At 50.0% G+C, this 21,892-nt stretch overlaps 1 protein-coding gene across 2 annotated transcripts; it reads right to left on the bottom strand.

Moving 5' to 3' along the window:
* Positions 1-1,246: 1,246 nt before the first annotated feature.
* On the bottom strand, positions 1,247-9,476 carry pcdh18a (protocadherin 18a). Of its 2 annotated transcripts, none has more exons than XM_035638105.2 (4): positions 6,526-9,476; positions 5,655-5,743; positions 4,812-4,984; positions 1,247-2,968 (listed from the first exon to the last, which is right to left on the bottom strand). In XM_035638105.2, the coding sequence occupies exons 1-4, from the start codon at positions 9,013-9,015 to the stop codon at positions 2,133-2,135; spliced, it is 3,588 nt and encodes a 1,195-aa protein (XP_035493998.1). In that variant the 5' UTR covers positions 9,016-9,476; the 3' UTR covers positions 1,247-2,132. The 2 variants fall into 2 exon arrangements, with proteins under 2 accessions (XP_035493998.1, XP_035493999.1); XM_035638106.2 differs by having other exon boundaries at positions 5,655-5,710.
* Between the last annotated feature and the right edge of the window lie 12,416 nt (positions 9,477-21,892).

Genomic DNA, 21,892 nt, shown 5'->3' with positions numbered 1-21,892 from the left:
TGCTGCTTAATGGAAAGAAAGCTGCTTCACAAAAAGTATTTCATTGTCATTCGTGAAACCGTTATATCTGTAAAGAAAATTGTCGTCAAAGAATCCTTAACGCCTTCCGACCTCCTATCCCTCCTATCCCTACCCTCGACAGGATTTATGCTAAGCTAAGGCTACGGCTTCATACAGATGTGATGGTGTCGAACCATAATGAAATCCCGTCATGACCATACCTCATAACCGTCTATGAAGAGTACATCAGCTCACTACTGCCCTGCCACAGTTAGATAGTAGTTTGGTTTGCAGGAGGCTAAGAGGCATTTTGCAAGCTTTAGTTTCCGTCACTCACAGAGAGATACGGTTTTTGTTGTGTACTGAGGCTTGGCCTCTGTGATGATGAAGACAAATTAGCTCATTAGCAGGCGTTTGCACATTGAGTAAGTGTGTGTTTGTGTTTTTGCGTGTACATGCACCTGCCAGTCTACTGTATGTGGCCCCAAGTGTGTGTGTGTGTGTGTGTGGGTGGGTGGGTGTGTCCTTGTTTCGAAGGAATGCTCTGTCCTATGAGGTTAAGTGCTTCGTTAAGCCTTAGTTGTTGAATGTTCCCTCTTTGAAACACAACTCAGTGTCCTCTCTCCGCTGTGTGCGTGGCACGTGTATGTGTGTGTGTGTGTGTGTGTGTGTGTGTGTGTTCTATTGTGAGTGTGTCAGCCGAATATCTGCCCCCACGATCACCAGCACGGTGACTTAGGGGATGCGCCCACTTCCCACTTTTTTGTTTAACAGTATAACAAGGCCATACGGTTGTGCTTCATAGTATCATGCTACTGATTCCTCATTTCGCTATTATCACATGCTGCTCATTTTCTTTGCATATTTTAGGCTCGATGCTTTAATGGAAGAGAGCGCTGGCGAAGCGATCCCTGCTCGAAAAACTAAATGAATGCCTAAATGCGTTTTAATCTAAAGAGGTTGCTTGGGAATAGATTCACGACTAATGGCATGTATATTAGCAGAGTGGAATGAGGTATAATGAGGTTTGGGGAGGGGTTTTCTGGAGAGCATGCAGCAGATTTTGACTGTGCATGCACCGGGTGCTGCAGTTTCGATGCTGGACATTAGGGGGTGCTAAGAGACAGGGAGGGCAAATGGAAGCTCTTAGTGAGGACAGCAGGAGGAATTAAATGAAATTGAAAGACAATTTCAATGAAATTGCACATACAAATTACAGAAATAAATAGATTTTCAGAGACAAACCTGATATGAATCCTCCCACTTTATTTACCATCCACTGGTCACAATGTTACCATACAAAACCAAATTCCAACATGGAACTGCATTGGAATGTGATTATTATTAATACGCGCACACAAACACACACACACACACACACACACACGCATTCAATAACAAAATTAAATACAGCTGCTTTTATCAAATAAACAGGGGCGGGCGGGCGGGGGGGGGGGGGAGACACATTGAATGATATTAAGACATGCAGTGACGAATATAAAAAATAGACATTTGTTTTCTTTTTCTGTACAAACATACATGGACACATATAAATATATATAGAAGTAGAAAAAGAGTGTATTTTTAAAATACAAAGGTCAAATTGTACAGTTTACAATCCATGATAACGAAACAGGAGACATAGCACGATATTCAAGTGACTTTGCCTTTTTTTCCCCCCCACAGACACTGTACAATATTGTACACTGTAAAAGCAGAAATCAGATCACACAGCTGTTGGTTTCTCCCCGCGGCGTCTGTTCACGCTGCTGTAAACATCACAAATGAAGAAAGGGTGCCGTTTCCGCGCGCGGATTTCTGTTTGAAATCGGAGAGGCTCTAATGACAACTGAGCAATCTGTTCGCGGCGCGCTCGCTTTGATGCCGCTAAGTCGCCTCGATCGTGACATTCGGTGCCACGTTTCACTTTCACTCTTTGTCTCCCGGCACCGGGCGGCGAAGAGGATATTTGGATAAAACAGACAAGACAAGCGTTACTGTGAACACGAAACAGTCATCATGTAGTTTGTATGTTTATGTTGGCACAAGGAGCAAGCATTTGCCAGAGTGTGTTGAAATGTCGCTACCCTCATATACACATGAAACCATGCCTTCACTGTTGCTGCTCCTCTCTAGCTCTGTCTGACGTCCTGCAGCAGCTTGTTGATCTCGTGCACCAGCTCACTGGAGTCCATGCCGGCCTCGTGGCGGCCCTCACTGCGCTTACCACCTTGGTGACCCGGGTGGAAGACGCCGTCAAAGTCATCTTCCTCGTAATTCTCTGGGATTTCCTCCATGGCCGGCAGCCATTTGAGGTGTGGCGGCTGCCCATTGGTGGAGGCGGCAGTGGAGGCTGCGGATGAAGAGGAAGAGGAAGCGGGGGAAACATGGTTGGTCGCCACAGATCCATTTCCAGGGTTCAGATAGTGGGTATTAGCCGCCCATGCAGCCACACCTGGGGGATAAGCGGGACCTTTCCCACCTGGCAACAACCCTCTGCGGTTGTCCTGCGGAACGGCGTTGTTACTGTGGTTAGCAGCGGCGTTGCCGCCACGTCCGCCTCCCCTCTCCGCGGTCGACGAGGACGATGGGGGGCTTGTTTCGGTGCACTCTGTGTACGAGTCCGCATTAGGGGGGAGGAGCCGCTGGAACACAGAGTTCATCTCCGTGAGGAGGGAGCCAGCCCCTCCCCCGGCTGCACACGCATCACTTCCTCCTCCGGCGACGACCCCCCCTGCGCCGGCCTCTTCGCTCCCGGACTCCTTGCCAAAGGTCGAGAAGCTTTTGCGGCGCTCCGAGTCAACCGAGGACTGGTCATCGTCGAGCGGTGGCTGCTGGGAGGACTCCTCCCCGGGGATGTACATGTTGTTGCGGTAGTCACAGGAGGAGGCAGGCGAGGAGAGGGGGGGCATCCAGCACTGGTCAGAGTGTCCCAGGACGCGGCATTCATCCGTGCACAGTCTCATAGCTAAGGCAACAAAAGGACATGGAGAGAGTCAGGAACAGGTCAAGGATTTTTTTTCAATGACATAATAATGACAAAATCTTAACTGCAACAGTGTTCAAAACTCATTCGAAAGACATGTTAAAGAGTAGTGTTGTACTGCACGAGATAAAGTGTTCATTACAAAGGAATATTCCAGGGGTTTTTTCTACGCATGGAAACAAGGGCGGGGATGCTGTTGAGTCAGGCAAACAACGCCTCATGCTTTCGGAATGCTTCATGCACAATACCTAGTTAATATTTAATACAGAAGTGCCTCAGTCCGTCATTAAAGAAAGAAGAAATCACAGCTCGGCCTTGCAGTGGTTCGTTTCTTTCTCTCCTGATCTTTTCGTATTGCTGTTTGGAGGATCATTTTTTTTGCGTATTTACAGTTTACAGCATGACTATCCAGGTATTGCCCTGGTGTGTAAACAATCACAGGAACAGCACAGATAAGTAAATAAAAACCATGCTAATGCAATATTTGGCTGATTTGCCGAGCATAAGCACATCTCCTGACTAAAAAGGCTGAGGCAGGGATTTGCTTGTTTCTTTCTTTTGTCTTTTTTTTTTCATTTCTAGCATGAATAGGCACATTTATCCCATCTAAATAGAAAAATCTAAACAAATTAAATCTTTTGGAGATTAACAGGGAAAATCCTCCCTCCCGGCCTTTTATCCCCCCCCCCCCTTTTGTCATATTAGCATAAAAGATAGAGGAAGGGAATGGGGGAAGAGGAGGGGGTGCAACACCTCTAGGTCTTTGTCAAAGGGAGAAATAAGGAAATAGTGAAAGACTGTCCATGTCCACCAACCCTCCCTTTTATATATCTCAATAAAGGTAGAGAATACATTAACAAGTACAGAAAAGGGAGGGGGGGGGGGTGTTGAGGAGCTCTTAGGCATGTAGCATTGAGCGAGGGAGGGGCAGTCAGTGAGTGAGAGAGAGGGAGGGAGAGAGAGAATAACATCATTCTAAAAGCAATTACTATGAATTCTCTTCAGTTCAGACATGAAAGCGCACCACTGTCACTCAAAAAAAAAGGAAAAGAAAAAAAGGAGAGAGAAAAGAAAAAGAAAGGGGGGAAAAGAAAAAAAAAACTGCACCCTGAGAAGCATACCGATGAGTGACAGGCGACTCATCTCCGCTCCGGGGAGGATTTTACAGACACGACTCTATCCAAGGGGCAGATAACGCACACGCACAACAACCACACACACACACACACACACACACACACACACACACACAGCAGTGCAAACAGCCTGACACACTGTAACCTCTCCCGGTGCGATAACGAGCGTGGAAATGAGGGCTGTGTGGAAGAATGGGGCTGAGCACAATGGGGATTGTGTTAGCAATGGGGGGGGGGGGGGGGGGGGGGGGGGTGGTGGCGGTATAGGCAGGTGTACAGACAAATGATGGGGCTTAGGCCTGACGCTGTCCGTGGTGCTGAAATGTGCCTGGCAGGAGGCGCAGCGCGCGAGAGTGGGGTGTGGTCCGGAAGACGCCACGGGCTCTCGATTGTACGCGGAATTTCAATTTTGGTCTGGGAATGTGAGCCAAAGAAACCGACGAAACAACAACAACAACAACAAAAACAACAACAACTCAATCCTCTAATTTGGATCAGTCCGGAGAAGGAAATCTCTCGCCACAACGTTGGCCGCAACTTTTGCAGTGGAGGTACGGCTGTGCTCTCTGAGGGTGAGGTCAAAGTTGGGCTGTGACAAGTAGTCAGGTGTGTGACTCAGCCCAATAGATTTCCAAGTCGTGGTGAGGGAGGTCAATGGGGGGGGGGGGGAGAGAGAGAGCAAAGCTCACCGGGGTGGAGTCGATGGTGAATTTCGAGGTGGATCAGGTCAGAGAAGCCCTCCCCCAGCAGCAGTCTGTCCACGGGGGATTCCCTCCCCATGTCACAGTCACTGTCGCCCGCCTCGCTGTCCCCACGGCCACTGTCCTTCAGGCTGAACTTGTCCATGTCTTGTAATGCATACCTGCAGGGAGCCATTTGGAAAAGAAAAACAAAAAACAGATTACAAACACATCCGGAAAAAAAACTATGATGCATATTCTCAGTTTTGCAAATAACAGCTGTGTGCATTCTGTTTTGCGGGCCGAAACGATCCATCTCTCCTCGTAGAGGGGACTTAATGACAAATAAATCCGTCAAATAAACTTTAGGCTGGGATCTTTCAAATCTCCAGACGGGGCCGCGGCCATAAATTCCACATGCAGGTAGAGCCCATCAATAAATCTATCACAACAGCCACTACGGCATCAATGAATCTATCGCGTGGAGATCATAGGGGGGATATTATGGCAAAAGTAGTAATGCATTCACAAGTCACGTCCCCGGGACCCATTTTTTAAGAAGAGAAGTACCAAAAGAAATTGTTGTGACATTCCGACAAATGAGTTGCATACTTTTGAACTGAATGGCATCGGTATGATAACAGCTGGAATATGAAAAAAAACAAAACATTTACACACCATTGAGCCATGATCTACATGTAACTGACCAACTGACGGGTACAACTGTACAACAGGTTGTTGGAACATGTGGAAAACAATGAAACACAAGTGGTTTGAAAAGTAAACAAAAGAGAATCTGTTTTCTTCTGCTGGGGGGCGGGTGGGTGCTAGTGGGGGATAGGGGTAAATTACCTGTAGCTGCGGGAGTATTTGTTGCCACGGAAACTGGGTCTGGGCTGGTACTGGCCCTGATGGAGCATGGACAGAAGCTGTGAGACTTGCTACATCCAAAAATAGCAAAACAAACAAAATAAAATGAACAAAAAGAAACAAAAAAAGGAGGGGTGGGGGTGAATAACAGATGGGAAACGGGGGGGGGGGGCAGGGAGAGAGAGAGAGAGAGACAACACAAGACAAAATAATAGATGAGTAAACACAAAATGGATGATGGAGAGGCTGCTGAAAATGGATGAGACAAAATGGATGACGTTATAACAAAAAAAAAAAGGTATGGGTGGTGGGGGTCGAATCTAGATGAATATGGAGACATATGACTGAGGGGTGAGTTGTGGTTATGGTGGTGACGGGGTGTAAACAAGGTGAAGACAGAGACACATCCGTAATCATCAACATTTCTAATGAGAGTCAGTCTGAACTGCAGGGCAGTGTTGATTAAGTCACTGTCACCCATGGAGATGAGTTAATTTGTTCCAACGGAGACAGCTGTGTGAGGATGGGAAGGCTAGTGTGTGTGTGTGCGCGCGTGTGTGTGTGTGTGTGTGTGTGTGTGTGTGTGTGTGTGTGAGAGAGAGAATGTGTGTGTGTGTGTGTGTGTGAGAGAGAGAAAGATGGAGAAACTGAGAGAGAGATGAGAGAAAATTTGGAACGGGGCTGAGGGATTGCATTTTAAATTTCTGAGATGAATGCACTTCTGAGTGTGTGTGTGTGTGTGTGTGTGTGTGTGTGTTTGTGTGTGTGTGTGCGCGCGCGCGTGTGTGTGTGTGTGTGTGTGTGCGTGTGTGTGTGCGTGCGTGTGGTTCAGAGACGGTGTGAACGAGCTCACCTCCACTGGTGGAGTTGCATGAGCCAGTTCCAGGGCAAAGCTCTCTGGGATGTGATTGGACGAGATGGTCACCAGGCTGTTCAGGGACTGGCGACTGTGATGGTTCTGTCGGCTTCCCATCTGGGCCCGGTCCATGGGGGGCGAGGCCGAGGGCGAGCGGTGGTGGGCTCTGATGGGCAGGGTCCCGTTCACCGTGGGCACCAGGGTAATGTCGCCCTTGTGGATTTGGCGCGAGGGCTTCTTGGGGTGGTGCTGATGGGTGGACTCAGCCACCCGGCAGTTGTAGGAGTTCCTGTTGTCCTTCTTCTCGCGGTTGCAGCGCGCGGCGAACACCACCATAATGACCAGGAGCACGGCACAGATGGCCCCCAGGGAGATGATGATGATCAGGGACGCGTCGAGTGGAGACTCGCCCTGGTCCATCACCTGGACGTGGTTCTCCATGTTCTCATAGAGAGTGATTTTCAGCACGGCCTTGGCACTGAGGCTCTCGCTCCCCTGATCTCGGACCACGACTGTCAGCTCAGCGTTCTCATGGGGGAAGTTCTCCAGGCTGGCGTTGGCGTGGATTTCACAGGTTCTTGGGTCGATGAGGAAGAAGCCCTCCTCGTTGCCGCTGACAATCGAGCAGATTAGCTCCGCGTTGACCCCCGTGTCTAGATCGGTCGCTCGGACCACTGTCACCAAGTGCCCGGCCTCTGTGAACTTTGACGCAGGCACATCAGCGGTGAAGTTCCACAGCTGGGGCACCACGATGACTGGGGGGTTGTCGTTCTCGTCCAGGATGTTGAGGATGACTGTGGCGTTACTCAGGAGTGATGGTTTCCCCGCATCCTTGGCTTGCACAACAAAGGAGATGCGGCTGACGTCCTCGCGGTCGAATGTACGCAGCGCGTAGATGGCGCCGTTTGAGGGGTCGATGGTGACGTAGGTGGAGATGGAGCTCCCGTGAACAGAGTTCTCCAAGATGGAGTAGCTCACCTGTCCATTGGCATCCAGGTCGGGGTCTGTGGCCATGATGGAGCTCAGATATGCTCCGGGGGCGTTGTTCTCCGATTTAAAGATCTCATACCGCCCCTTCTCGAAACGCGGCGCATTGTCGTTCTCATCGGTCACGTGCACTGTGAAATGTTTGACTGTGGAGAGACTGGGCGTCCCCCTGTCCTCTGCCACCACCGTCAGACTGAACTCTGACCTCTTCTCTCTGTCCAGGGACACGTTGGTCAGAATCATGTAATTGTTCTCATAGGTCTTTTGCAGTTTGAAATAGCCCTGTCCGTGTAGTTTACACTCGACCTCCCCGTTCAAGCCGGAGTCCAGGTCCTCCACCCTCACCAGGGCCACGAACGTGTCCAAAGCGGAAGCCTCGGATATGTACGCCGCATCCCCGTTCCCCTGAGAGGTCATGAGGTTGACGCTGATGTCCGGTTTGTTGTCGTTCACGTCGACCACCTTGACCAGGATCTTGCAGTGGGCGGGCATGGAGTTCGGACCCATGTCCTGCGCTTGCACGTCGATGTCGTAGGAACTGACGGTCTCGTAGTCCACGCGCCGGATGAGGGTCAGGTGGCCACTGTCGGGGTTCATCTTGAACGTCTCCATGACTTTGGGGGACACGTGACTGCTGAACGAGTAGACGATTTTGGCGTTGGTGCCCTCGTCCGCGTCCGTGGCGTTCAAGTCAACGAGCAGCGTGCCAACAGGTGAATTTTCCGGGAGATTTATGACATACGACGACTTGTCAAAAATCGGGCTGTTGTCGTTCGAGTCGGCGACGCTGATTTTGAGGAGGGTCGTGCCCGTTCTGGCGGGCGAGCCCCTGTCGGACGCCGTGTACTGAAGTTCGAAACTGGAGCGCACCTCCCGGTCCAGCTCCCTGAGCACCACCAGCTCTGCATATTTGGCGCCGTCGGTCCTGGACTGGATGTCCACCTTGAAGAAGCTGCTGGGCTCCAAGGCGTACGTGTACAGCGAGTTCTCCCCGACGTCGGGGTCCGTGGCGCTGTCCAGGGGAATGCGCGCCCCCACGGCCGCGCTCTCGGAGATCTCAATGGGGATCACGGCGCGGGCGAACTGGGGCGCGTTGTCGTTGATGTCCAACACCTCCACCTCGACGTGGAACAGCTGCAGGTGCTCGGTGGGGAGGGTCAGCACGTCGAACTGAATGGAACAGTTGAGATTCTTTTCGCAGAGTTTCTCGCGGTCGATCTTGGTCCTGATGCTGATTTCTCCGTCCTGCTCGCGCACCGCGAGGAACGACGAGCTGGCCCTCTGCATGGCTCGGAAGCGGAGCGACACGGAGCTGGGAAGTTTGGCCAGCACGTCCGCGACGTCGTCCTTCAAGCGGGCGATAACCGTGCCAACCTTCTGCTCCTCGAAGATTTGATATTTCAACGTCTTGCCGGCGATGTGTTGCGTTGCCAGCGCCAAAACAACCAGAACTTTCCACACTCTTGTCAGAAAGAGTCCCTTCATTTTTCCTGGTTGCATCTCTGTGGAAGCCAAAAGCAGATCCGAAAAAAAAACCCACCACAAAATTAAAGAGCGCGGAAATTTCCAGTTTCAACTTAGTAAATGCTCTCCTCCCTCAATCAGCAGCTGCATTGCTTTCTCTGCAGAGCGATGATTAAAAAAAAAACCCCCAAATATTCAGATTGTTAAATACAAGCAGGTTCAAGTTGTGCTAATTTCCATACAAGCATTAAAGCGTATTTCTATATTTTCCTTCCCCGTCGTTCAGAATGGTGTTGCGCGCATCTAACGCGGGGGTGCAACTGAAATCTCTGCGCCCTTCTCTCTCTCCTGCCTGCTGCGTCTGGTCTGTGCGCCGTGCGCTCTCGTACGCTCCCTCACTCCGTTTGAGTTGCCTCTGCACACAGACTTGCCCAAAAATAAACCCGCCCCAAACCAGCAAGTTGCACATGAGCCACCACGGCCACCCCTTTTTTTCACATCCCGGGAAAGACAAACGCTCCTTAAATCGAAAGCTGGCTGGTGGCCACTCAAAGTCCAGAGGAGAGCAGAGGAGACGAGAGGGAGGCGCAAGTGGGAAAGAAAAACAGAAAGTGGGGGGTAAGAAGAAAGAAGAAAAGAAAAAAACCCTGCCTCATGGGGCTCACTCTCCCCAGTCTTCAGAGTAACGACCATGCCGCCACAATGGGAGAAAATAAACTGGAGAGAGAGAGAGAAAATATATATTCATTCAAATGTCACCAACGTTGTTGTTATTGCTATAAACCCACAGGAGGGTTTACGACATTCTCGCTTTGGGTCTGTTCTCCCCAGACAGCGTGGAGACGAAAAGGGTTAGGGTCTTAATTCTCATTAGACAAGACAAAGATATACAGTAGCCCCCCCCCCCCCCCACCACCACCACAGCCACTTTTAAAGCTCTAATATGGACACCCTTTATATATGACATATAACTCAGCACAGCCACAAGCAGCTGTCACCACTCACTCACTCCTGTATGACTGACTCGCTGCATGTCTTGGCATTAGTGCGTCTCCACGCACGCCACGAGCTTCTACTGTAGTTTGTCTTTCATGCTCTCTCAAGTGGCAGCTGACGAGCCCCCCCCCCCCCCCCCCCCCCCCCGCTTCTCCATGCACGGGCACTTTTTCTTGTAAATGGGAAAAAATAAATATATATTTAGTTTTTTTTGTGTGTCTTTTTTTCACATGCGTCTCATCTGTGGCATGTGTATGGGGGGGAGGGAGTATAAGCCGGGGTGAGCTGTGTGGCGAATCGCGTTGAAGGGGAGCCGGACTCTAATGAATGCCTTTAAAGAGTTGGTCACGCCGAGGAACAGCTCCGTCCCCGCGTGCACAAATCTGTTGAACATCACTTCGAAACTCCCGGCGGGGTGCTGTTTTGATAACGAGTACAAAACTCACCAGCTCGGGCCATGCATGTATAGTCCCCCAGAAAGAGAAGAAACAGATGAGGGGGGGGGGGGGAAAGATGGACAGATAGATCTGAGCTTTAACGAATGTGCACAACTGGGAGCCGTGCATTTTTTGGAGACCATCTGGCGCTGTTTGTTTGGCACCGGGACCCGGCGATTATACTACCGACCAAACAAGACTGCAGCGAAAGCCCCGAGCCCCACACAGACTGTGAGGAAATGAGTCGTCATGGGGGATTGCTGGGGCTCCCAAGCAGCTTTTCCAGACCCATTCACGCGTTTTGCGCGCGCGCACGCGTCCGGCGTGCCAAGTGCGCACGTTTAAGATAGACAGGAGAGAGGGAGAGAGAGCTCAACTAATGGGAACTTCAGTTATCGCAGTAACAGGTTCCCAAAAACCCCTCATACATATCCAATTCAAATATTATGGGAGCTGGAGACGAGGCACCACTAAGGGTGACCATCTGGAGCAGGAATGCGAGAAGACAACCCTCCCTCTCAAAAATACATGGCCGGTAGTGCCCCGCTCGCCTTCGCAGAGGCGTCGAGTCGTCAACACTTTCAGAATTGTTCCCGAGGACCACAATTAACCTGGAGAAATAGATACATACATAATCTGAAAAAAAAAACAACCAATAAAAACAACAACGAATGAATGATTTGCCACCAGCTGCTATATTGACTTTTCTGGGTGAGAAATATTATATAAACCGATGATGTATCAGCGTGGGCTGATCTTTGAACGCAAACAGCATCTGCGGACTCCAAAGCTCGCAGCGCTTTTGCCTAAAAAACAATGGTTTGCGAGATATTCAAAAAAAAACGTGCGTGGACACCAACCAGAACCTTTCTCCCTTTTGAACCCGGGGACTGAAAATTGGCGGAAAGCCTTTATTCCCTATGCTCCCAGCGGCCTATTCATCGCCAGAGCCATGTATGCAAAATGTTTTGCATTCAACCCCTCTCTTTTTTGCACATCTTTCACATGCGCTTGGTTTAAACAGGTTTGATACGGGCGCCCGGCAGTTTCCATAGCTCCAAAAGCGCACACAATGCGGTAATGCAATTACTCCCCTGCGTCCCAGAGAAGCTAATCACATTTGGAGAACAAAGTCAGCTCCGGAGTTTATGGAAGACGGGAGCAAAAGAAAAGAGGCAGCGTTGGAGGAGGGGGGGTTGCGCCGGGATCTTAAACACTGCCCAGAATTAAACAATTAAGGTATAGAGGGGGTATAATCTAAGTAAAAAGCAGATGGAGGGTTAATACATTTAGGCACGCTACATAACCAGAGCAGCCGAACAAACGCGGCCTTTTAATGCTTAAGAACACCGCGATGATTGAGCTGAAACTGTGCGTCCGCGTGCAGCAGGTGCCATAGACGCGACGTCTCCTGGATTTACCTTTTTTTTTTTGGTTTTGTTTAACCTCTCCTACTTTCAGCTCCCAAAAGATGTATTTTTTTGTTATTGATCCACCTGCGGCTCTGAGATACAGCAGGCCAGATAGACACACACACACACAAACACCAGCAGCTCCAGTTCCTGCATGGCATGGGTTCAGCTCTCTGCAATTGTGCAGGGCCCAGCAATTGGCTCCGTGCGTCCTGATGGCCTTGTAGCCATAAAGCGATAAGTGTGAAATAAACGTCTGTCCCTAACATTCATGGCAATCTACGCAGCACGCACACGCGCGCGCAGTGAATAGGCGCAGCGGCATGTGCGCTGGTATAGGACGATTGCGCCTCTGGACACCGTAGGTTCAGATCGGAGTCAAGAGGAATGTGTGCGTGCGTGCGTGCGTGCGTGCGCACGGGCGCGGCGGAGCTCCCGGTGGTTTGGTTGTAAAGGCACGCGAGCATCTGTCGCCTCGTCTGCCGCGCTCATTGTCACTTATTCAATTAGCCGCGATTTGGTGGATCCCATTCCAGGAGGGGAGGAGCTGGACCACAGAGAGAGAGAGTTTGCTTTCACTCCGCTGCTGGAGAGAGAAGTTTGATGCCCCCCCCCCCACACACACACAAACACTACCACCCCCCATCAGAGCAATGATTGTTATTCACCCCCCTCTTCCCTTTCCAACCCCCTCTCCTCTGCTTTCATTGCGGCTCCACGGAGCTTTATTACTTTATGACTGGTTGGCCACCATTGTCCGCGTGTGTATCCGTGTGTGTGAGCGGACAAGGGGAGAGTGCACTGCCTTGTCCCTGCTCACGGTGCATGCGGCGATCACACTCGGAGAGCAGCATATTGCAAGCGATGTCAACAGTTGGGGCCGACAAATTTACAGCCCGGGCAGAACTATAGGGGCGCAGAAAGAATGTGTCTGGTCTGGTCACCCCCCAGCACCCACTGAAAAGAACATGCCGTTGTTAGTTCTTTCTTTTTTTCAAATAGATATACTGACTCATGCTGTTGGAGAGGTGTATGAAATATTCATACAGTTGCTCTGCAAAAACCAGTATAAAGTGTAGTTTTATCACTGGCACGGATATATACTGTACTGTATCGTTGTTCAATGCATTTACCATTCTGTTCCATTCTACTCTGGAAGCCCCTATAGTGCCTGGAGGTTTCTCGAGCCGTCAAGTGCTTCGCTCGGAGTTTTGGCAGTTAAATTTCCTGCTGCCCCCTCTCCCCCGCTGTTTTCAAATGGAACGGCGAAGCCCCCTGTTCTATTTCATTTTATTTTCATTCTACACGATTCTGTTCTAGTGTGGTGTTTGGGATGGGGACTGTCATGTTTGTTGGCTGGCTTGAGGGAGCAGTTTGGGTGTCTAATCATCCACTCATTCCGTCCCTGGCCTCGTTCTCTCTCTGTGATTCATACCTAGCTGGCTTTCTCCATGCACATGCACGAAGTGTGCGCCCACGCACACACTTTATCTGACTGAACGGCACTGACAGCGAGGTGCTTTGCCCTCACCAAGGCATGGCACAGGGAAACACAAAGGCTTCACAAGTAATCAGCGCCACAGCACTCTCTGGACTGCACCTCTCTCTCTCTCTCTCTCTCTCTCTTGCTGTTCCTCTCAGTCTTTATGAAAGTAAGACTCAGCCTCACATATAACAGGAAACATAAATTGCCCCATCATGGTCAAGGCAATTCCATACGTCTATAAAAAGCTATCTATAAATCCATCACTCCGTCGCTCCGACGGACTATAAAAATCCGTGGATCCAGCGTTCAGGTCACAACCAGATCATTCTGTTTTGCTGTGATTTCCTTCTTTATTTTCATGGGAAATAGAAAAACGTTGACATTGCTATAAGAAAAAAAATAAATTCTAATCCTAATTGCACAGGAAATCTGTGTCCACTCACAGATTGGCTACTGCACAGGCCCTTTGGGCATTGGGACTCAAGAGGCCAGGGGGCCCCCTTGACCAGACCCTCGTCGAACAAGAGACTGTTGTTGCCCCTTTTTGGGAGAGTCAGTCAAATGACTATAAAGAGACACAGAACAAGTAAAAATACACGCACAATTACTAAAAATGACCAAAAGGAGAAGCAAAACAGCTGAGAAGAAGAAGAAAAAAATGATCATAACACACGCGCAGCAGCTACAAAGTGACATGAAATGTCGACAAAGAGACACAAAGCAGCGGCAGATGCACGACAACTACGTGAAATGACCACGCCGCGTCCACGTACCTCAATAATTAAGTGTGAAAACGAGTCGTCGTGGCACATCCCAGTATACGACAGACGGCATCTTACGTATTCTCAGCGAGGCGAGGAAGCTATCACCTTAACTATCGCTCGACGAGGTGCCACAACAATGTGTCCGTCAGACAGATCAGTGCCGCGCAGTGTCGTCTCTCTGATTCCTTCTCATTGCCTCGCTTTGGGTGGAAAACTTTTCTATTCATAATTCTAATGCGGACTCAACGCCATTAAAGTCCACAGCCTACCGAGACGCCGTCTTCACGGCGGCGGACACGGGTGTCGACTGGATGCCGCGAGATGTTTGACTGACTCTTGAATGGTTTCCTCTTTTTTTGTTCAAGGAGACAAGCCTTTATGAAATTGTATCGCAATTCAGTGCGGCAATGTGAATTGCGAATGCATCGGCTCTTCATTTGCCGGGCATTTGAGAGCCCTCATAGCCCTTTTTTCTAACGCTTTGCAGGAGTCACCTTGAATTAATGAAGAAAATAGTCCTAGGTTGTGTTCGTATAAAGGAGGAAATGCGATTGCATTGAAGGCACATCCTCTACTCCCCCAGTGTGTTTGTGTGTACTTGCGCAAGCACAGGACGAGCATGTACCTTCTTGTGTCAATGGGTGTGTGCGTGTGTGTGTGTGTGTGTGTGTGTGTGTGTGTGTGTGCGCGTGTGATTGACATGTTGTTGATTCGTCGGGGGCTGTCTTTTTCCCCGATACGATGTCTGCCTCCAGCTGATGACTGACAGCTAATTTGTGGTCCAGAGATTAGTGTTTTAGAAAAGGAACTCTCTCTCTCTCGGGGACGCGCCGCATCTAAACAGGATCGGTCCCGTTCGGTGAACACTTCTTTGACAGAGCGCGCGTGTCCGGCCGGTAATGAGGACAGGCCCGAGCTCTTTCACACGGAGGCGGCCATCATAGCCAGAGTTCCCCCCGTTCTCGTGTGCGCTCAGCTGCTTTCACAACACGTCGCCAAACATGTGCGAACGGCGTCCGGCACATTTGCACACAGCACTTCTTAAGGCCGCTGCAGCCAATCACTTTTGATTGAGACATCGGCAAAAGTTTTTCTCTTTGGCCGTGGGGTTTTGACCACGAGAACTCGTAATGAGGTGGGAGCCATGTGCGCCAAGACTTGCAGACCGAAAAAAACGCGAAAAAAAACAACATCTAAAGGTTTTTGCCGGTATTTCTCATCATGTTCGAATTAGGAAATGTTGACTTGTAAGTAGGAGAGTCTTTAAGAGGTAGAACAAATAGGGACAGCCGCCGCAGAGCACACAAGCTAATTCGAACCAGAGATCCCGGGAGCGCGCACACACACACACACACACACACACACACACACACACACATAAACACAACATAACTAGCTGCAGACACTTGCTGGCACACAGCAGACTTTGATGGGTGTGGGTTCATGTCGGACAAAACCAGGCACATGCAGGAAAAGTGCTGCAGCAACGCCTGGTCTGTGCGACACAAAGCCCCCGTTGTTTCCCCGGTGAACAAATCCTAACAACTTGGATTGATTAGAGGTAAAAACATGGGCAGTAATAACACAGGCCGCTACTGAGGCTGCTCTGTTTCAAGCACAGACATCCATAAAATATGTCTGTGTGTGTGTGTGTGTGTGTGTGTGTGTGTGTGTGTACTCAAGTATGCGTGTGTGTGGGCATGTGCGAGGCGATTTTTTTCTAGCAGGGGTCAGGCCCTCACTAGAGTGTTACATGTTTAAATGTCCCCCGGTGACCCACTTCCTGGGGTATAGCACCAGATTTACGGTCCTTGAGGTTCTTGAGAGCCGGCAGCTGTGGAACGGGGGAATGGTCGAGGGGTCACAATAGAAGACTAGTGGAAAAGGGGGCTGAAAGAGCGAGGGGGAACGAAGGCAGCGAGGGATGATGGAGTGACGCGGAGCGTGGAAAGGTGGAGGCAAAAGGCTGAATAATGTCCGGGCATGCTAGAAAGCCTGGGCGAAGACGCTGGGGGAGAGTGGGAGGGAGGAGCGGGGAAGGGTCAAGGAGCGGGGAAGTGTGGAGAGTGGCTGCCCAAAGGGAGTGTGGAGTGGAGAAGGTGGTGGGGTTGGAAGGGAGCGTGGAAGTGGACGCGGCGGGCAAACAAAGGAGGGTCTGAGAGCGGCTGACGGGACGCGTGGGAGGTTAGGTGGAGGCGTAGAAGTGGAGCAAAGAAGCACAAAAAGGACGAAAAACAGATGGAGACTTATTTTGGTATATACAGCCTCTGGCCTCTCAGATGTTCCTTATTAAAAAACTCTTCCCACTACCGTTCACACGCTGCACTCCGCACCTTTGCCTGATGAAAATAAAAACTCTGGATTGAATTGTGACAACCTTGAAAGTGGTTGCTTGAAAACGTGCGGGCGCGCTTCGGCATGGCTTCTGTGTGTGTGTGTGTGTGTGTGTGTGTGTGTGGTTCAGTGAATTCATTAGTTATAAACCACCCAAGCCACACCTGAGCTCTTGTTGATTCTGTTTATAGAAGAGACAGAAAAAGAAAGACCTTTGCAAAGGTTACAGAAAGTAGAGAGATAAAGTGGATTTAGATAATCATTTCTTTGCCGGAGCGCTCTGGGACGCCGCGTTCTTACAAACGCGAACAAATTGGCTGCATATTTTCACAAGCTGTTGGACTCTGCTGAGGAATGCTTAACACGGCGTTTCAACTTTATGCAGGGGGGGGGGGGGGGGGGGGGGGGGGGGGGGGGGGGGGGGGGGGGGGGGGGGGGGGGGGGGGGGGGGGGGGGGGGGGGGGGGGGGGGGCGGGGATTTGGGACAGAATCCAAACAGCGAACGGCAAATGTTCAATCAGCTCAGCAGGCGTCGGGTTTGCGGAGCGGAGACGGGAGGAGGGGGAACGCTCGCCAGGGGGATGGCGAGGAATAGGAAATGGACGAAATGTGGGAAAGCTGACTGACGGACGATGACGGTGGCGAGCATGAAGAGCATGAAGAGCGTTTACAGTTTCAGGCAAATTTGACTGATTTGAATGGGGTTTGAATTGTTGCTTTTTAATTCGCCCAACCGAGTGGGGTCATGTGTGTGCTTGATGTCTGATGAGTGTCAATCGCTCACACCGAGTGGAAGACTTTGCCCAGAGATAAGCCTGTAAAAGACCACGTTCACCAGCTCTCCGAAATCAGCCCTGCTTATTAACCGGCGCGGCAATTATTTTCAATCTGTTTCATAGCATGATGGTTTGATCCAGTGAAAGGGGGGGGGGGAGATCAAATAAATGTCAAAAATTATAGAATTTTATTTTCAAAGTGATTAGCGGGTGTAGCAGAAAACTCAATGAACTGTAAAGTAAGCATTAATTTGTTCGCTAGCTGTAAAAAATTTGAGTCATTTTTATTCCTTGGTATTTTGCTTTAAAAAAAAAAATCCTCCACAGCAGATGAACGGTGGAAAAATGAAGCGCTCACCACCGCCGCTAATCATCAGACGAGTCTTGTCAAGTCTGCATCACTAGGTTGTTGTTATCATCACTGGCCCCTCTCAGCTAACAAGCAATTAATTCACATCAGAGCCCCCCCCCCCCCCCCCCCCCCCCCCCCCCCCCCCGCCCAATAAACAGCGAACGGCATCTCTCGTGGTTTCAGTTCGTCAAACGCCGATACAAGATGGAGGGAAGGGAAAAAAACCAACAGGAACAAAACAGAAAACCATGTTGCTGAAGTGCAAAGCGTCGCTCCCGGGGGCCTCATCAAAGGCAGGAGAGGTGGAGGGGGGAGTACAACGGCGCGGAACAAACACACGCAAAGGTTACACAGTTACACTTACAGTATGAATCCTGGAGAATTCCAAACAAACACATGTACACATTTTGTTGACTGTCACACCCTCTACATCTCCCCCCTCTCTCTCCCTCGTTCTGTCTTTCTTAACGCTCACTAGACCAGCATCCCTCATAATTAGCCAAATTAATTCCCACATGCACCACATCATCGTCAACACCAGCGTTCGCTCACGCTTGATTACTTTTGTACATAGCAGTGGCTGCCCCGCGTTTAACATCTCTCTCCCACACATTCCCCTTCAGTGGGCACACGGGGGGGGGGGGGGCTGCCTCGGAGGGACAATGGCTTTCATCTGTAATGAAAAAAAACTAAAACTAAAATGGGACACACTGTCCTAGGCGCGCTAATCAATGAACATTATCACAACTTCTCACCTGCTTTCGAGCTTCTGCTTTCGGCGCCTGGTGATTTATTTGCAGGAGATGCAACATAATGACTCATGCGACTGAGAGGCTGAGGGATGGATGCGCCGCACTGTTTCAAACAAACATCCACACAGACAATTTGAAGTGTCTTTTTTTTTTAAGGGGGGTGGGCACCGTCATCCCATCAGACACGCGTGTGCCAACAGCAATCTATTTTAATTGTCACACGAGCAAAAAATGTCAACTTGCTCCCTGGCGAGCCTGCACTGGAAAATACCATAAAAGTTCCACATTAGAAGAAAAAGCAGAAATGACTGAAATCCATTACATCTAAAGTCTTCGTTAAGGATTTTCCAGATTAACTATTAGGCTGTGTAGTTATTATATAGAATAATGTATATCTGCCAGCAGCGCAGCCATAAGCCAAATGCATTTTATTTGAATGCCATTTATTGCCGTACGTGTCCTGGATGTCATCATTAATATTATATTGTGATCGCCCTCTCGGCTTCACGAGGTTAATGGCAGAAACACAAAAAGGTGACTTGTCAGGCAGGATGATGAGAATGGCCTGCAAGTCCGAAGCAACTGGGCCGGATGGACTACGAACTTCTCTCAAATGGACACGAGGAACTGCAATATATACTGCATATCAGAGATGGTTTTTACAAACATTAGAAAGTTCAGAATGACCCATACAGCAATGGGGACCATATTTATGTCAAATCTTCCAAGTTGAAACTAGATTTTCCTCTAACAATTGCAATAATCCGATAATATACCATAGTCAATCTGGTCTTGAGGACAGCCACAGAAGCCAATATATGTGCGTGTGTGTGTGTGTGTGTACGTCCCATGGTGTGTGTGTTCTCCGGTTTTGGGCTGTTCCAGGGCGCGAGATGTCCTTTCGCTTTGGATCGACTGCGGCGTCCGTCGCGTGCGCATCGCGGGGAAAGTGCACGGGACGAGGTGTCACATTGGAAATGCGTCGGTGCCTGACATTTGAGGGAGCATTTGGCAAGAGTGACTCATTACCGAGTGAAGTGGAAGGAGCCACATACTGTCGAGTAATGCAGGGGGCTGCTGTTTGTTCCCCCGTTTCCCCAAAGCTCAGTGCTGACAGCACAGTTACAGACAGAATAGACACAATGCCTGTGGTATTTCAGAAGGGAAATGTGCCTTAGTTACCGTTTGTCTTGTTGATGTCGTATCTGTGAGCTCTGCTGTCTCCCCCCCCCCGCACACACACCGTCCCTATCTCTATATCTCTTCCCCTTGTTCCGTCACTCCTCTTCCCTCCACTTCTTCTTTCCTTTGGTCGCATCTTCACTTTATCATTTCCGCCCCTCTCCCCATCAATTGTTTCTTTCCCTCCCCGTCTTCCTCCGCGTCGCTCTCCGGTCGCCAATTCTCTCGTCTGCCTCTTTGCGCTCGCCTGGAAAGGTGAGCATGTGTTTCACCAGTCTGCCGCGTGTCTGGCACTTTCCAATTAGCTTGTATACCCGCTTCTGGCTGTGAAAGAGATAAGATGGAGCCGATAGCGCCAGGCTTCCCGTTATCGCTGTTTTCCTCCTGTCACACACAGACAGACATATAGCTTCCCACACACACACACACACACACACACACAACTGATCCACAACAGGAGCTTGTACGCTCGGGGGGCCGGGGTACTGGCTCCGGGGGCTACAGGGCTTCAGATAGATGCAGCTGGCTAACAAGGGGTGGACAAGTGTTATAACGAACGCATCAGGGCCGGTGACACGTTGTCAAGTCGGCATGCCGTAGCTTTGCGTGGTTCCTGGCCGCCATTTTGCAGTTTTTGTGTGTGTGTATTTGCATGCAACAAATAGCCCCGCACGCCACACCGCCCCATCCTCTTTTGTGCGTGCACGAGAACGCGTACAGGGTCACATTCGAGAGTGTGCGTGTGCGCGCGTGTTCATGTTTGGGTGTTTGCTGGTGGCAGGGTGGTGGGCTGCGCCGTGACCCCCGCGACCTGCCCAGGCTGTTGAATAATAAAGGCCTATTCAGACAGTCACATAGTGACAGCATGAAAGGAGCAGCCACGGAGAGGGAGGGAGGGGGGGTAGGGGAGGTAGGCCAGACATGGCTGTCTTTGTGGGAGGTAAGGGACTCTCATTATTTCTCTCAGGCTCCACTCTCACTCTGCCGCCACTGTCTCCAAGTTTCCCCGGGGTCTCTCGTGCTGCGCCTCCGTCCTCTCTAAATCCATCTCCCTGTGTCCCTTCAGACTCGTTCCCCTCTTTGAGTCGATCCATTTGTTGTCAACTCAAGCTTCACTTTATCCACGAACCCCCCCCCATTTACTTCATCCACCTGCCTCTCTCTCTCTCTCACACACACACACACACACACACACACACACACTCTTCGCTCTCCCTTCCCCACTCCTTTCCATCTAATCTACTTAATCCCGACAACCTCTCACGTCTCACTTCCTTATTCCCTGCCATCCTCTCCTCCGCTATCCTTCTTTTTTGCTCCTCTCAATCATGTGTATATCTCCCTCTCCCTCTCTCTCTCCCTCCCTCCCTCCCTCCCTCCCGCTCAGCTCCTCCCTCTCTGTCTCATTAGCAATGCTGTCTACTAAGGAGGTGATTAGCCTGCCTCGGCTCTAATTAAAACACAGAAAGGGAACTAAATGAGACCTGTGATTTGTGGTTTTGCGTGTGTGTGAGTGCACATGCATATATTTGTCGCATATGCGGAATGCTAAATAGTCAGCTGCTGTATTGCAATACGTCGTGCTTATCTAGAGCTTCCGATAAGTGTTGCACATATGTGTGTGTGTGGGGGGTGGGGAATTGGATTTCTGTGAGGAGGTTGATTGTTTAAATTCAAGTCCATGGGGGTGGGGGGAATTAAACGAGCAAAGAGAGACAAAGTGAGAATCAAGAAGTGTGTGAACATTGAAGAGCGTCTTCGTCATCCGAACAAGTGCTGCGCCTCTCATAACATGTCACATTTTTTGTTAATTTTGCCCCTCTTTCTTTTCCCCTCAGCGAATTGAAATTGTGTAAAGTGTGCGGGATTGAATAATCCCAGACTGTAAATAGTCACATGAAACATTTTGGGCTAAATGGTATTATGTGTGGGAAATGTAGAAGGAAATGGGGAGAAGAATCCCTGCAGTGGATATCTGAAGGGATTGAAGTCTGCCGTTCCTCTTGAGCAATAATATTTTCCTCACATTCATATCCCAGCACCGTTTTCTTTTCAAATTCTGGTCACCAGCAGCTGACCAAATGAGCTGCGATGACGGCACGTGAAAAGCGAAGCACTTTATCGGATATATGTCCACGTCTTTGGTTGCCCTAGTTGTATCTGACGTCCGACTGTCCTCCTATGCCAATAAATCCTCGTTTTGCGTTCCCAGTGTGTGTGTGTGTGTGTGTGTGTGTGTGTGTGTGTGTGCATGTTGTGGTGCAGCGCGTGCAGCTGGAGGTGAGACCGTAAGCCTGTGCTGAACGGGGTCGGCTTGCATACGCTGGTGCGTTGTCATCAAAGTCGCCACAGCACTGTGATCAGAGGGCTACATCTGCTACCAACTGTACATCCTGTGGATACTTACCACCCCCCACCCACC

Source organism: Scophthalmus maximus, chromosome 8 (genome assembly GCF_022379125.1).
Source record: "Scophthalmus maximus strain ysfricsl-2021 chromosome 8, ASM2237912v1, whole genome shotgun sequence".
Classification (NCBI taxonomy): domain Eukaryota; kingdom Metazoa; phylum Chordata; class Actinopteri; order Pleuronectiformes; family Scophthalmidae; genus Scophthalmus; species Scophthalmus maximus.
The sequence above is the reverse complement of the archived record's forward strand: the minus strand, read 5'-3'. Positions and strand labels throughout refer to the sequence as shown.